Genomic DNA, 17,777 nt, shown 5'->3' on the forward strand with positions numbered 1-17,777 from the left:
CGGCCCCCTCCCCCCCCTCCCTCTTCCCCCGCGCGAACGGGCGCCCCCAGTCTCCCTCCCCCACCGTTCCCGCTCCTCTTCCGTCTTCTCGTTGCTCTCTCTCTCTCTCTCTCTCTCTCTCTCTCTCTCTCTCTCTCTCTCACACACACACACGCACACACACACGCACACGCTCACTTCACTCTCCCGACCCCCTGACGTCGACCTGGTTTTTCCTTCTATCCTCCGAGGAGCGTGCCTCGCCCCCGAAAAGAAAAGAAAAACAACAACGGGCACACGCACCGCAAGAGCACACCGCGAGGGGAGGGGACGCGACGGTGGACCCTGTCACAAACGATCACTATTCCTCGACGGCACAAAGCACTACTCCGCGGCCGATTTTTTCCCGCCGAAGATCACGAAGGGCCATCGAACAACCAAAGGACCATGAGGCATGAGGCGACGGCCGGTCACTCGTGTTATCCTTCCCTCGCTGCCGTCTCTCTTTCTCTTTCTCTCCTTCCTCACCAACACAATCCGCAGCCACTCCTTGCTCCTGTTTTGCACGTCTGGACGCGCGCGAGATACTTATTTACGCGAAATACGAGACCTCTCTCGCGCAACTTGAAACAGTTATATCTTCTCTCTCTTTCTTTCTCTCTGTCCGGTGTCGCGTGATCGCCGTTCGCGCCTAACTTCACGGTGTTTTCCCACTGCTCTCTCCCGGCGCGCGCGCGCGCGCGCGCGCGTCCCTATGGCAATAAAGGAGTCCGCGCGTCTCTCCACCTGTGCGCTCTTATTTTTGAATTAACGATGATATACGCGTCGTCGGTCGACGACGCGCGACGTGCCGCGAGGACTGCGAGGAGACGACGACGCGAGGGAGTGAAAGAAAGGGATTCTCTCGCGTCTTCTCTCCGTCTCCCACTGTTTTGACGTCCGCGCGCGCGAGACCAAGATCGACCGGGCACACTTTCCAACTTCCGGGAACCACGCACCGGGTGTGTAGAAGCACTTTTCGTCGCCGCGCACTACGCGGCAGAGGACAGTAACGGCAACGGTGGCAACACCACCAGCGCGGTAACCAAGTACTCCGAACGGTACCAGTGTGAACGTGAGAGTGACACACACATGACCGGTCAGTGATATCGCGTAGCGCGCACTGCGGGCGGACGGCAGGGAGGCACGGCTCCTTCCCGCGGCTCGTACACCCTCCCCCCCCACCGAACGCGCGCGCTCCCTCCCACCCGTCTGGTTAAACCTCCTCCCGCCGCCGCGCCGCGCCATGCTGTGCTACGATCCGTTCCCCCCACCTAACTCCGTCAAGCCGTGAACCAAGAGAGCGCGCGCTCTCTCCCTCTCTCTCTCTCTCTCTTCTCCCTACTCTTCTCTCATTTCTCTTCCCTCTTCCCTTCTACTCCTCAGAGTACCGGCGTCGCGTCGCGTCGCGTCTCGCCTCACTTTCCTGCTATCCATCGCACGAGAGTGCCGTTGGGATGGCCAGAAGAGTTGGCGGAGGGGGTGCTTAGGGCCGTAGTACCGACTGCGAAGCGCGTGGGGTCGCGCGCGCGGGTGGCGCAAGAGGGAAGATATGTTGCCGAGGATCGAAGAGAGAAGGGCGCCTGGGGAGAACTCCCGCCTTTGCTTCTACTCCTCTTCTCTTCTCTTCTCTTCTCTTCTCTTCTCTTCTCTTCTCTTCTGTACTGTTCTGTTCTGTACTGTTCTGCTGTGCGCGCAACACGCACACGGCGTACTCGTGTCACGCGTATCCACACGCGTTCCGCGCTATACACACGCATCGACGTAACATGCCACGTACAAGCCCCGGTTTTCTCTGGTGGATTAAAGAAATAAGTGTTTCCCGTAAAAACACGTGTTTTTGTTTTCCTCGGCAGGAACGATGATAAATTTCGATATTACTTTTTTGAGATATATGTATTTTATACTTTAACTCTCCAGGAGAGCTAACACATCTATTAGAGCCACTTAATTATAATTAAATCTCATTGAAATCTCAAACAATTAAATTTACTTTGTGTTCTACACATAAATTTGGATTATTAAAATATATTTATTATTCGTTCTTTTGATATGTCGATATTTCGATTTCTTGAAATTAATTAGTGCCTTTTAATTAATATAAATTCATTATTCACATAAGTCATATTAACATAAGTCTTACATGTGGTAATGTGTTATTGGAAAATGTATAACTTAAATTACTTTATAGACTTGATAACGTTACAGATTTTTACAGATCCAAATGTATGATTTAAATTACTTTATGTAGTTGGGTGTGTGTGTCCGCAAGCTCATTTAATTTAATTTAAAAATAAGAAGCTCACATTATTTTTTATCAACGTTTGGCAAAATAAATAAATTTTATTAATCAAATGTTTTATGCTTATTACAAATAATTTAAGTCATATATTTTTTTAGCATTACTTATATGTATATCGTATAAAAACTTTAATTCATGAGATGAAAACTCAAGTTTTTTTATTCACTGCAAATTATTTTTCTTCAAAAGACCTATAGAAATATAAACGCACTCGTGAGAATTTCTCACACACACACACACACACACGCGCGCGCGCGCGCGCGCGCACACACAGAAACTTTACATATAATTAATTATCTATGTTTTTAAGTTAAACTTTTTTCTTTTTTACAATAAAAGTTGTATTTGTTCGTTCGTGGCCGGAAACCGTTTCGCTGATAGGAATTCCCTGTCTTTTTTATTCTCTTCTTAACCTACTTTTTAGTTTTCTTTTTCTGCCATCCCTTGGTAGCTGGAGAATTTGTGTGTTTACGCGGTTTGTGGTAAGCCGGAAGACGTTTTACAGTCGCAATTTTTGGAGCAGGTGAAATGTTTGAGAAAACTTCAGTGAAACATGAATTATCGCGTAACGCAAAACACTTCAATTATTCATACTGTGATAAATCATGCATGTGTACGAAATGCTAATATTCGGCAATAAATTTTGATTTTAATTAGTTTATTAACAATATACTGTAGTTACAATTAATGATTTTGAAGAGATTGCTAACTATATAATTTATTATACTATTTTATAATCAGTCTTTATATTAAAATCTCTACTCATTATCATATACATCATTTTTCATTTTTCGTTTTTCATAATTGTAATTTTATCAGATACATACTTGGATTTCGTGTGGTAACTAATTAATTATAATAAAGTGTAGGCTCACGAACACACAGCAATATTACTGGTGTCTCACTCTTTTTAAGGTGCTCTAATTTTATACTCTCTTGATTATAAATTTATATTTCGCATGTTAATAAAGCTTATTATTATTATTTCCGAAACATACTTGATATAATAAATTTTAGTATAAATTCTAGAAGTCTAATGATATTTTTCTTTTCCATTCAGAATGGCAGAAGAAAAAATGAATATCGAATTTTTTGATCGAGCCAATACTTATCGAATTTAAGGAATCAACATTAATAAGTGAAAATCGACTGAAACATGATCAATATAAATAAGCAAAAAAGATATGTTCGGTCAAAACAGGTCTTGCGTAATAATATTTTTGTGTGAATCTTAAAATTTCTAGTTCAAGCAAACTGCGTGCCGACTATTTGTCAGTCTTGAAACATAATCCATAACTGGAACTGGAGTATGTGATAAATCACAAATTGAATTAACAAGCAGTTTAATAATACTAACGCCAGAGTTAGAAAGTAATACGTTATATCGTCGTTATCGTTATGTTACTTTTTTCCAAACGTGAGTAACGATGCGTTACATTTTCTTATTTTTTTCAAGTAATGATAGCGAACGTAATCGCTACTTTTATTGTTATTTTTTTTGTATACATGCAACATGTGTATATGGAACATGCATAAACGATTTGCAAAAGAAGAAAGTATTAAGGTCAGAGTACAAACCTTTACATAACGCGTAATGTACAATATAACGCATAAAAAAAACGACAAATCAATCTTTTCTTTCCACAAAATAAAGAACTATAATTGGTTGATTCTCTTATACTTTATATATTATGCGAAGATCTTGATATTTGACTACGTTATGTGTATCCACAACCATCACAACCACTGTAGATTTCATGTCGAACTGGTCAATTAGTGACCAAGACAATTGAATACCACTATAAACGGTTTATCAAAATTTGGTGAAAATATAATATAACAGAAATTGTAACGACTCGTTACTTTTTGAGTATAATGATAACAAGTAACTTTTTAAAATCAGTAACAGGAATGAATTTCTTTTAAAAAAAAGAACATACTTTTATAGTAATAAGTTACTTTTTGTAAAGTAACTTGTCAAATGCTAATTATTGCTAACGAGCATCATAAAATTGTCACAAATATTGTCCGTTTCTACCAATGTAATTTAATTAGAATCTTGATTCAACTAACTCTTTATCTTTTCTCGTTCTAAAAATGAAAAAAAGATGCAGAGTACGATTGATATTCATAGTCTGTTTTTATTTTAAGACTGTCATAAGTAATGTCTTCAGATACTAACGTAGTTCTCTGATTGGTTCATGATATCTTAAAACTGTACTTAAGACAGTCTTAAATATAAGAAATGACCAAAGAATACCGGTCTAAGAGTTGAATTGAGATCAAAATTAATCTACATTGGTAGAAACGAGCGTAAAGGATTTATTTCAAAAAATGAAATTTTATGAAACAATTTAAATCGCCCGAATAGAGACGAATCGTATCGCTCGCGCGCGTACAGGCCTGGCGCGTCACATGACGAAAACACGCTGTGACGTCACCCGCGCAGCAACGGCGAGCCAGCTGCCAGTTCAACATGGCCGACCTGTGAGCGGCGGTGCTACAGACGGCCGTCCGCATTTAGTCGTTCGTTTCTATCCGTTCGCGCGCGTCTCATTCGTGCCGCAGGACCCGTTAATATGATATCGTCGATCGTCTCGCGTCTCGTCATGTGAGTATCCACACCGTCGGCAACGGCTACGCCGCATACCAAGTGGCGTCAGTCGATGGAGTCGACCGTGGCGCGCACCCGGGGCCATCGCCATCGTCCGCCGTCCACCAAGTCGGCGACGATTCCCGGTGCAAGGCGTTTATTTTTATCCGTGTCGTGCACGCAACTTCACACGTGTCGTCGAGTGCTCCAGCGACGACGCGACGCGACGTTTCGCCGAATCTGTCGTGTATATAGTGATTTCCATCATCTACTCCGTCTCGGCCGCTCGCTCGATCGGCGGTCTGTCTCTATAGATACGCGTATACATATACGTGTACGCGAATACGCCGTACGTCCGTCTCGCTCGCACCCGATAGTTCGCTGTTATGCACAGGGAATAAAATATGAGAGTTGGAAATGTGTAGGAGGCGTCTGGAAGAAAATTCGGTTGCCAGCGAGACGAGCGGATCCGTCGTTGAACGGCCATCTCTCTTGGATGCTCTCTTTCTCTCTCTCTCTCTCTCTCTCTCTCTCTCTCTCTTCCAAGATTGTGTCATCACATCTGTCCAAGCTTCGACAAAAGACATTTCCATGTTTGGGCAGGACCCTCGCAGCGGGAGTGTCGCCGAAGGCATTTAAATGCCACGGTGGCGAAAGGAGTCGGAGGAGGGACGGACGAAGGCAAGAAGAAGGGAAGCAGGGACGGACAACGTCGCGGGATCTGCTGTAAGCGAAGGTAAGGGATCAATGTCACGAACACGCTCGAATCGATGCGCAGCGCCGGTTTACGTGGAGAAAGCACGGCGATCGCGGTGCGGACGAAGGTGCAGATAAAAATCGCGAAGGCGAGAATGATAACGTGCCTAAAACTTCCTTCCTAATTAACGCGCGCCGTCGAACAAGGGTGAAAGCGAACGCCCCTGTTTTGTAACTCTCGGAGTCTACCGAGAACGTAACCTAACCCAACGTTCTCAGCGTTCGCGTAATGTAGACGTTACGACACTCGCAGGCGCGAGTATCTTGCGTTCGCTCACGAAAATTGGAGCAGTGTATATGATGATGTGATCCGTGTCTTGTTGAACTTTTTGACTGTATTCCGTTATTCACTGCAAATACTGAAAATCTGTAGTATATGTTACGTGAACTATAGATTTTCGGTACTTGCGTAGTGAATATATAACGGAACGCAATCCCTATCTGCAGAGGAGGTTGTTGATTCTTTAGTAATTGTCGCAGAAAAGCGCTCTTTTTCATAAAAAATCTAAATAATTTATAACAAAAATTAATGAATTACAAAGCCAGAAAAAGTCATCTGCCGATATAATATTAATATCCGCGTTGGCTCTTCTTGTTTTTTTAATTCACTTATTATTAGATTTACTCTTAGAGCTCGCTATACATTTATTACTTTTTTATTTATAAATGGTTTCTAAAAATTTGGATAATAAATCGTATTTATAAAAATATCTCTCGCACTATCCGCGTATCTTTAGTGTGGGATATGATTAGAAAGCTTATATCAGAGTCTGGCCAAGAGCCATTTTGTCAAAATTCTGCGAGAGAGGAAGATATTCTGTATAATTTCTTCGTGTATATATACTACTTATTCTAACTTATACTGTTTTACTTTATAACTTTAATTAAGTTTATAGAGTGAGACACACACAGTATAAATTAGAGTGAATAGTATATATACAGGATGAAATTATATGTACCTTTCTCTCTCGTAGAATTTTGACAAAATAGCTCGTGGTCTTTAAATATAATGGATCGTTTATTGAATAATATTCTTTATCATTAACAGTGTATGTTTGTTAAATGAGCAACATCGATGAATTCTAAAAAAAAAAAAAACAATTTAATATAAACTTTATTATTTCATAATTAACTGCACGTTGTCTTTCTGTTGTCCTATCTCTCTCTTTTTCCGAAAATATTTATTTCATAGTCAATCAAAATCATATTCTTTAATGTAATCGATATGAAAAGACTGTGATTTTTATTAAGTAAAGAGATATAAGAGAGAATCTGATAATCTTTGGAATATCAACTGCGTATCTGGTTAAAGTCCACTAGAGTCTTTCATATGTATAATTTTATACGTGGCAGTCCTCGACACATATTTCCTATATTGGGGCAAAGCAGTCTTGACATTAAAGCATTTTTATGATACACGATACACAAGCATGAGAAACGTAAGCATTTTCGTTCAGACAGAGAACGTCGTAAACCGGACAAACGCGCGCGCGATAAGCAAACGACGCGTTCCACGCCGTCAGCTGATCCGAAAGCTACGTCACAATGGCGTAGGTCGTTGCACTCTTCAGGCTCCCTCGCTAAGAGGCACGTTTTGTTTACGCCGTGGCGTTGTCCGGCGGCGCTCACATTCACGCACAAACGCAGGCTCGTCAACGCTGCACACAATGTGCGTGAACGTTCATCCTGATATCTCTCTCTCTCTCTCTCTCTCTCTCTCTCTCTCTCTCTCTCTCTCTCTCTCTCTCTCTCTCTCTCTCTCTCTCTCTCTCTCTCTCTCTCTCTCTCTCTCACACACACACACACACACACACACACATATATATATATACTTCAGCGGCGTATGACTCATGGCCGCCACGCTGCACTTGACAATAAATTAGTACGAAACGGAGAAACGCCGATTCTACGAGTTCTGGCACAAGGTAAACGTCACGGCGGCAACTGACGCAACGAGTAAATGAGGATTCGTTCGCGGAATATGTGCTCGAACTTCTTTCGTAGAAAATCAAAGAGAAATTTACTATATTTTCTTTAAGAAATTGTTATATAGTGTGTAGTAGGAAAAATACAAATGGAAGGCAAAAAAATAAATAGAAAAATAAATAAATGATAATAATGCTACGATATTTAATTTTATTAAATCTAATGTGGTAATAATAGAATTCTGTGTGTGTTTGTCACAAGTTATTATATATTTTATTTTTTAATAATAAAATTCGAAGATATAGAGATAGAATATTTTTGTAAAACCAACGCGAATTAATTTGATCACACATCGTGACTGTTACTATTTAATTTCAAATTAAAGAAGCTCGAAAATGTAAAGTTATTGTATTGTAGTTACAAGTTGAAATGTAGAGAGTAATGCAAAAAGAACGTACCGTTTGCAAATGAATAATTATAATAATTAAGTACGGATTTATTATATAATAATAAATAATCACATGCACAGTTGTACCTGCATATATTGAAGTAGACAATTCATCCTTTTTTTTTAAATGTTCTTATAAGAGAAGGATTCTCGAGTAAAGTACGGATAGTGCTTCGTAAAAAGTGCACTCGGTTTATCAAATGTGTCTCTGCTATTTCGTGACGCCATATAACCACTATGTATACATTTCCTTTAGTGCATATTCCATTACGTACCATGTACATTTCTACGTATTTTATGGTGATGTTATACAAAATTTAAAAGCATGTTTCTCTCTCTTCAAACACATTTAGGATATCTCAAAAATACGTTTGAATAACGATTTTATTCCAATCCAAATCAATTTTAGCAATTTAATTTTTAACATTATTAAAAATATTTTGGCACTCAAACATCTTAAAAAGAAAATTTGTTTGTTATTCAAATTTTAACCTATATTAATGAATGATGAATGCGAATTTTCTATCTATTTAAATTCTAAAATCTTAATTTATCAAAAGCTTTTAATTTTGATAAACATTATTATCAAATCTTCATTGAAACAACGTTCTTCTCTTCTTAAAGATTTCTTAAATATTTTCTTTTATTCTTTTTCAAACGCGTTGCGAAGCAAAATCGATTTTGATGAGCGTACAAGATTAAAAATAACTTAGTCAAAGAATATCCTGTAATCCTTCAAAATTCAAATGGTTTTGCTCCACAATTAGTTTTTGGAAAGTTCAATGATGAGATAGAGGCTACGCTAGAATAGAGACTTCAAAAGGATTTCCTAACTGGAACTATTGAGACTTCAAAGGGTTAAAGCTTCTTCTCTTGCTTTTCTGTGCATCAAACGAGTGCATTTCGATCGACATGGAAATAGCACTCGACATCGAATACATTTATGTATAGCAACAATAGTCGATCTTCGTGCAATCGTTTTTATAATTTTGTGCTCTCTCCGTGCTATGCATTTTCACGAATATTTTTGAAAAGGAAGTCACTACCGAAAGGAAACGAGCGCATCGAGAGAGAAAGAGAGAGATAGAGAAAGAGAAAGATGCTTCTTGGTATATCAAGAGGAAACTTGGTCGCTCGTTGGATCGATGCACGGTTGGCAACAGAAGGGTGGTATTTCGCGTCGTTACTATATGCTTCATATGCGCCCCTATACACGGTGTCTCGTCATTACATAGAAATATTTTTCTTAAACAATTATTCGGCGCATTTATAAATTTTTATAAATTTTCTTGTAATATTAATTTATCATTTTTTTCAATAAAAATGGATTTTCTCTTTTTTTTATTTTCTGGGTTTTAATTCAAGAAATAATTATTACGATATTTAACATCTACAATAAGTAATAAATGCCATTAAAATTTTCTTTAAAAAAATTATAGAATAAATACATATTTTAAAAGAAGAACGAAATATAATCTATAATATTTAATCCTTTTATATTTGCTTTATATTTAAATAAAATTTCCAATATTATTATTCTTTTTATTTAAATAGAATTGTACAATTGCTTTCATTCATTTTTACTTCAAATTTATATGTCCTGTCTTTTAACGAAATATCTAATTTCTAGTTGATTGCAATTAAGTTATGACTTCTTAGAGATTTAATCCAAATTTAAGCACGTAGGTATTTAAAACGAATTACTTGTTTAAAAGTGTTGAGCATTTTTTAAACGGTTTTTTAAATCTTGAAATTTACTCAACAAATATTTAAAAGTAAAATATAAAAAAGTAAGTGTTAAAAATTGACAAGCATTAATCTTTCGCAAGGTACTCTCTCTTTTTTTTAACTCTTTTTTTCTTAACTCTCTTTTTCTTATTTTTAACAAGATAATGACTTTTTAAAATATTTTTCCATGATGTCGCGATACTTTGTGTATATATGTGCATTCACGTATCCCTTTCTCGGACACGAAGTATACCTGCAGGACTAAAAGACTCCTAACATGGAGTGAATCAATATTCCGTACACCCTCGCACAGGAGATCGCGTTAACCTTTCTCACCCTCATACAACCCCGCCACGATGCCCTCGACGTCTACTCGACCATTGCATGGAGGGCGGCGAGTGCTTGTTTAGCTCTCCCTTCGATCTCGTCGTATCCCTTTCGTCGAGTCGACGAGAACAACATAACGTTACGGGGGCACGTACCTATGTTTACGTCGGGCTGTGCGAAATTCTTTAACATCGGACCAAGTTGCGTGAACGTGACTTTCGTCCACCCATAACCCGCGATTAACGCTGAAATCAATAATAGTATTTCAATTCTTAGTGACACTTTCTACATTTTGTTTAATTTTTCTAGGAATAACTACAATTTTATTTTAGAATTATTATTCGAGGAATATTAAAAATTGCATGGTTTACAATGCACAGAAGGAAATAGATTCTATTATAGATTTGATAATATTATTAATTTAATTTTATATAAATAATTATGAAGGTAACGTTGTAAAAGCATTTAAATGAAAATTTTATTTAAAGAGAAATGTATTTTTTTTTCTTGATCTGAAAATAAATCATTATTTGTTGAAATTTATTTACTCCAATATTCCAAATAATTGCTAAATATTTGATCAATTGTTAGATATAAAAAAAGTTTATGATCAAAAAATATTAATGTATATTTTTTATGATATTCTGTTTGTTAAATATTTATTAATACGCTTTACATGCCGCATTCTAATACTAAAGTTTATGGAATTAAGTATAATAACGGCAATTATAAAAATTATAAATAAATAATGTACAAGATAGGCGAGACTATTATACCATTAAGCTAAACTGCATTATCATACATAATTTATGATTTTTGCGCGTAAATTCCACACTCGCTCGCCGGGCATCGTTAATCTCGTAACCCGCATTCTACTATTTTGCATATCAGGAATAATGGCTGCATTATTATCGCGCGCTGTATTCGTGCGTCGACTTTCGGAGTTACGTGAATACGCAAAAATGTATCTATGTACACTTATACATATATCCAGAGATTTATCAAAAAAGATTACTATATAAAAGTAAAAATCAGTAAAATGTTAGAGAAATTAAAAACGGTCTGAGAAATTAGAAAAAAAGTTAGAGAATTTTGCAAAACTTTGAAAATTAAAATTGTTAATTGTTAAAGTTTAATACGCACATATCACACCTATACAATTTTGGAATACTATCAACTTAATAATTAAATTAAACAAGCAGTGTTAATAATCATTTTTATGTTAATTACTATTGCTCTCTCAACAAGATAATTTGACGGGTGAAAATACAAAAAATTTCAAAATATTAAAAGCATCAGAGAAAATCATGAAACTTTGTCTAAAAATTAGGAAAAAGTTATTTTAGAAATTTGTGACAATCCTGTTCATGTAGAGCAATCAATACTATCGTAAGATTATTTTTTTAATTTTTTAAATATTTTTTTTGTAAGTGATCGATCACGCGACGTATTCTTATGACAAAAAGAAATTATTATCAAAACGTCCAGATATTTTAAAAGATTTCCCAATTATGTTGGAAGAAAATGAAAGAAAAGGAGGAACAAGAAGAATCACATTGACGTGATGCGGTATAATATTCACAGCCGATTATATCGGAATTTTCAGTGTTCTTGTGTAATTGTAAAAGCATTTAAATGAAAATTTTATTTAAAGAGAAATGTATTTTTTTTCTTGATCTGAAAATAAATCATTATTTGTTAAAATTTATTTACTCCAATATGACATCACTACGCTTATTAGAATAATTGAGAATGCCGCTCACTAATTATGAGATGTGGAAGTCCTCCTGTATTTGCGGCGCATAAGTTTTTCCACTGCCTCCGACATCGAATCCGTGAACTTTTAACCTGGAAATAAGAAAGAAATTTCAACAAAATTTTGCCATCCTGTTAATTATAGCGATCTGTAACCTTCCAGCGACGTGGAAAAATTGAAACTTTTATGATCAGTGTAGTTCTTTTTCGCTTCCCAGAAAAAAAAACGAATCGAAGAAATGTACATCTAATTAAATCGTCGCGTGTTAATTAAGAATACCGTTTGCAGGAAACTATGGAGTAAAAAATGAATACGTGAAACTAAAAAAAATTAGAGAGCAAAAAAAATTTCTTTGATAAATATTGAAAATAATGGATCCATCTCCAATGACTTCGACATATATTGTCAAGATTATGATCCTGAGTAATCCTCAAGGAAAGTTTTATTCTGCGCTTGTTATTCGTTAAAAAGTTATTAACAAAATATAAATAGAACACAAAATTTACCCCATCCTATATGCTTACAGGAATTAATGACTTACCACGCGAAGGCGAGGTCCACCCCATCTTCCCTTCTATCTAGGGATATGCAATTTTCCATGCGAACCGAGATCCACCTCACAATGAGACAAGGGTTAGATTAGGATTAAATCGGGGTGGGGGTGCAGGGGGAGGGACAGCATCCCTCCGTCGCCCACACGTATTCTTTCTATACGAAACTATTTGGAATAGAACAATTGTTGATTTTCTTTTGCTCCAGAAGCAAAAAGGGGAAGAACACGTGTGAGCGAAGGAGGGGCCCGTCTCTTCCCCTGCATCCCCACTCCGATTTAATCCTAACCTAACCCAACCTTTATTTGATTGTGAGGTGGACCTTCGTGTGGAAAGTCGCACGCTTCTAGGCAGGGGAAGAGGTGGGCTGGACCTCGCTTTGCGCGGAAAATTATACACCTCTAGGTAGGGGACGGGAGGTGTGATGGACCTTGCTTCACGTGGAAAATCATGCGTTCCTAAGCAGAAGGGGGGAAGTGGACTGCACTTCGACTCGTGTGGAAAGTTGTACTTCCACAAACAGGGAGAAATGTAAAGTGGATCTCCGAATAAGAAGTCGTTACAAAATCACAAATTTTATACTTTAAAACCAGATTCTCTTTAAAAACGAGAATTATGCAATAAAATAATGTTTTAAAAAAAATCGATGTATTTTTTTTATAGAATTAAAACGAGGAGGAAAATGCAAATCACAATGCAATCTCGATCCATCGAATGGACATGCGGAAATGAACATGGACATGAACATGGAAATGGAAAATGGATATGGATATGAAAGTAGACATGAAAATAGACATGAACATGGAAATAAACATGGAAATGGACACGGACATGGAAATGGACATGGAAATGGACATGGAAATGGATATGGGAATGGACATGGACATGGAAATGAACATGAACGTGGACATGGAAATGGATATGAACATGGAAATGGAAAATGGACATGGACATGGATATGAACATGGACATGGACATGGACATGGATATGAACATGGACATGGACATGGACATGGACATGGACATGGACATGGACATGGACATAGACATTTTTATTTGCACGTCTATGAACATGTGTATGTATATGTATATGTATATGTACATTCCTATCGACGTTTTATGAGTATCAATTCCATGAAAATGTTGGAAGACCCATGCATATTGATTGTTACGCAAATTCATAATTACAAGTTTAAACGGCTGGGTTTGCCAGTACAGATGTGGGGATTTACAACAATAAATAAAATCGTGCGCGATGCAATTTGCAATTTAATGTTAACGCCTCACGGTGCGCAGCCCGTTATTAGTGGTCGTAGATTAATATTAAAAGCCATTTATCCCGTGGCAAATTTTATCATCGCTTGTGCCAACCGCGAAGAAGCAATTATTCGCGGGAGCTTCGTCAACGCTAAAGATCCATTCGATGAATCGAGATTGCATTGTGATTTGCATCTTCCTCCTCGTTCTAATTCTATAAAAAAAATACATCGATTTTTTTTAAGTAAATGTTAGTAATAATATTGCGTTTAGATATATTAACTTTTGTGTCACTTTAATAGTTTTCGCATCTCATAGCTTGCGTATATTTTCTTTTTAATTTAAATTTGTTAAAATAGAATGTGCAATGCATATAAATATCAACAATTTATCTTTCTCACAAATTTGTATTCATGGATCTTTCTTCGTATATTTAATATTTTCATTCTATATTTTTCTTTAAAATCTTTGAAGTGAAATATAATTTTAAAGAGTGAAATCTCACTTTTAAAAATTGACGATCGAGCCACTCTTTCAACACTAGCTTTTTATCATTTTTTGTAATTAAATTCCATTCCAAAAATTTCAGAAAGTTATTTGTCATATTTAATCATTATTGTATCATCTATGATTTATACATTTTTCTTATTATTTTATATTGGTTGCTAAATTATGTTTTTTTTTTCTTTATTTATGATTGTATTAAAAAATGTACTAAGTTTAACACATTATTTGTTTGAGTACCAACTACATTCAAAAAAAAAAAGATAGTAATAGCAATTATATACATGATATCTATACAAGTTTTATATGTAGAATTAGTACGTAGTTGAATAAACTATCTTACAATTATTGTAACTAAAATTGATTATAAGAACTTATTAATTTTTGTAATTATTCAACTTTAGTTGCAATAACTATAAAATGTTTATTTAATTATATATAAATATGTACATTAATTCTGCATATGAAACTTCTATTAATTATCACTTACATGATTGCTATATAAGAAGTGCTTCCTTTTCTTTGAGTATAAAAACACATTTGATACGAGAACATTAATTTGATTTAATTACTATTTTTTTTATTAAGTTAATTAATATTTACTGTAAATAAATGTTTTAACTCGTAGTTGGTACTATTCAAATAAATACTTATTAAAATTTAATATATTTTTTTCTTAGCACACATATTTATTTACTCAGTATATTTATTATTCTCAGTATTTAGTATACTTTCTATTTTTTCTCATGGTAAGTAATTGTAACTATATGCGACGTTATATCGTGCACCCATAAAGACGACGACATCATGTCGAGCTTATTGCACCCGTATCATCATAGTATGATCCACGGGGCTTGAATCTCCATCGGTTGTCAGTCACGTTATCAAGAAGCGAGTCACGCGAGCGGTTCCCTTCTGAAGTGACGCCATCGTAATGAGGAGGATATTGAACCTTGCACCGCAGATAGTCGTCCGTGACGCAGCAACTCTCTCTCTCTCTCTCTCTCTCTCTCTCTCTCTCTCTCTCTCGCGATTATGAAAACAGGATGACTGAAGGTTGGAAATTTCCTTAGCTCGACTTAAGACCTGTATATAGCCTCGATAAATTAGAGATTCGTTCCTGTTCCCTCGTTTCCTGTTTCCTAGGAACGTGCAAGCGACTTTGAACAAAACGAATGGAAAATAATTCTACCACTGACAAGAAGAAGAGGGCGAATAACGGGGGGTGCTTATAACGTCCTCGAGATTTTCATCCTCTCCTGATTCTTAGAAAGAAAGGAGAAAATCTCGAAACCCCTTTCCGAATCGCGTTTTCGGCGGATGCGAGAGACTCCTCGCCCAAGTCTCGCACGCCCCGTTGCTTCCACGCCGCTGTGATTTACGTTCTTCTTCTTCTTCTTCTTCTACCCGCCCTCGTATATAATTACGCCATTTTCTCGCGGGGCGAATCGTATTTCTTCGTCTCTGGAGACGCGCCAGGGAGTAAAAGCGCGCGTCGCAGGGGTGCACCGTTGGAGCATGAGCAAGATAGAGTGAGGGAGGGGGGGGGGGAGAGGGGGAGATCGTCCAGCGAAAGAGAAGATAGAAACGCGGGAGGGGGGAAGGGGGAGAAGAAGAAGGTAGAAACACGGCATGCACATAAGCGAGGAGGAGGTAGGTTCGCCAAGAAAGGATGATGACCCTTTGGGCGTACCCCGAAACCCTACATCCTGATATCGGTGAGATGTTCTCCCTCGTACACACACAAATGCGCACGGACCGTCCCTTTCTCCATATATCACGCTTCCTCTCCTTCCTCGACCTCGTATTTGGTTCTCTTCTCCCTTTTGTTGCTTCGTTCAGCCTAGATCTCCGCCTGCTCCTTCGTCTCCTCTATTCTTTTATCTCTTTCGCGAGTGGTAGGTAGTTCAAGCGCGTGGGCAGACGGGTAAAGAAGAAAAAAAAAAAAGAGGATATATTCCCTCGCGAGGATTCGAACGGCGTGCTCTGGAACGCAGAACATTCTAGACTCTCTCTTCGAGAGATGCTCCCTTCGGGATTTTCTTTCCTCGGCGAGAACGCATCGCGAGCGTGACGAGATGAAAGCACAGGTATCTACGCCGGTTTCCCCTGTAATATTTATCGATCGAAGGGATAACGTAGTATCCACATCATGCCACCATGCACGAACTGTCCAGTGTAAGGACTAATTCGTATGCAAACGTTGATTGAATTTAGTGTACGCAAGTCCTGTATCTGCAGGACTAACTATTATACGCGTTCATGTATGCCATGATAAAATATCGAGAGGTTGAAATTATAGATATTTGATTGAAATATTTGAGACATGAATTATTTCAAAATTGATGAACGACATTTTAGCTTTGTGACAACAGATTTTTAAATTTATTTCGCTTTCACATAGCGGGCTTTAACAAATTCTCAATTTTTGATGTTATTACAGACACATATATCTACGGCTAAATTGAATTAAAATTTTGTTAAGATTCCATTTCAAATTAAACGGGGAGTAGTAATCGTTATCTATTAACAATTCATATTTTAATAATCAAACAATTAATTGTAATGGTAATTAATATTCATGTCTGCATTTCATCAATTGCAAACGCAGCTTTGTGCCGTCTCGCTTTTCTCGCGTTGCAAACCGTTAAACGTTTGTTCGCCATGTGCGAACTCCCCTGACTGATCCCGTTTAAAGTGTCGGATAAATACGTGCCAACGTGGGAGGTCCTGCAATATCGATGTTTATACGTTCTTTTATTAGCACGACTTTTCCAACGTTTCATCCTACGTCGTCTGCTTGTGTGTGCATAAAACTGTGCATTGTGCCAAAACACCGTGAGAGATGTATAAGAAAATTCCAAAAAAATCATCTCAAACAATAACAAGAGAACATAATCACATATTTATAAAAGTCCAAGCTTTATATCTGGAAAATTATTAGCACAAGTACAAATAAAAGGAGAATATCTTAAAATAATAAGCGCAATATCTCTCCCAAGAATTATTATGCAACTATCTAGTCTTTCATTCGTACTCGTACGCCGTGTATATATATTTACGAAATCTTGAAACTCACAGTCCTTCCCTTCTCGAATAATATTTCTCTTTAAAACATCGCCTGAATATTTCACGTGCGCCAACGTATCGTGTCGTACATCTCGAAGATATTTTTGCTTCGCGAAAGCGGAGATTTTTTCTCCTTTAGTCTGGTATTTCTCTCAACGCGTTCTTTTCCTCGACATACATTTCATCTCTTTCTTTCTTCTCTCTTCCTCTCTCTCTCTCTCCTTCCGACGTCCGGTCGACGCATTGGGAAAGACGATGCGTCGACGTCGACGTCGACGTCGACGTGGCCGGCAGCGCTCCGCCGTTTAAATATAAACCCAAGCGCAGAAGTGGCCGGCTTCCAGTTGAGGCGTCACGACGCTCGTCGCAAGAGAAAAAGCTCTCGCTGGTCGCCCGGGATAAGTGCAAGGAGTACTCGGTTCGTTTGCATCCAAATGCGTGCGGCTTTTCCAGACTCGGGTCGGTATCATTTGGCACCATGAAGATACCTCGCTACGATATCTTACCGGTGAATGCAAATCGAGACTCGAGAGAATATTAAT

At 37.7% G+C, this 17,777-nt stretch overlaps 1 protein-coding gene across 2 annotated transcripts in view; it reads left to right on the forward strand.

Annotated features, from left to right (window-relative positions):
* The first annotated feature begins 4,804 nt into the window (after positions 1 to 4,804).
* Positions 4,805 to 17,777, forward strand: part of LOC108752301 — a 40,002-nt gene continuing 27,029 nt past the window's right edge. Inside the window, exon 1 of one of the 2 annotated variants that reach the window (XM_018493039.1) lies at positions 4,805 to 4,931. In XM_018493039.1, the coding sequence (XP_018348541.1) occupies positions 4,900 to 4,931 (32 nt within the window). In that variant the 5' untranslated portion in view covers positions 4,805 to 4,899. Of the gene's footprint in view, positions 4,932 to 5,442; positions 5,650 to 17,777 lie in introns of those variants that run through there. The other variant, XM_018493036.1, reaches the window with a different exon arrangement.

Source organism: Trachymyrmex septentrionalis, unplaced genomic scaffold (genome assembly GCF_001594115.1).
Source record: "Trachymyrmex septentrionalis isolate Tsep2-gDNA-1 unplaced genomic scaffold, Tsep1.0 scaffold6, whole genome shotgun sequence".
Classification (NCBI taxonomy): Eukaryota; Metazoa; Arthropoda; class Insecta; order Hymenoptera; family Formicidae; genus Trachymyrmex; species Trachymyrmex septentrionalis.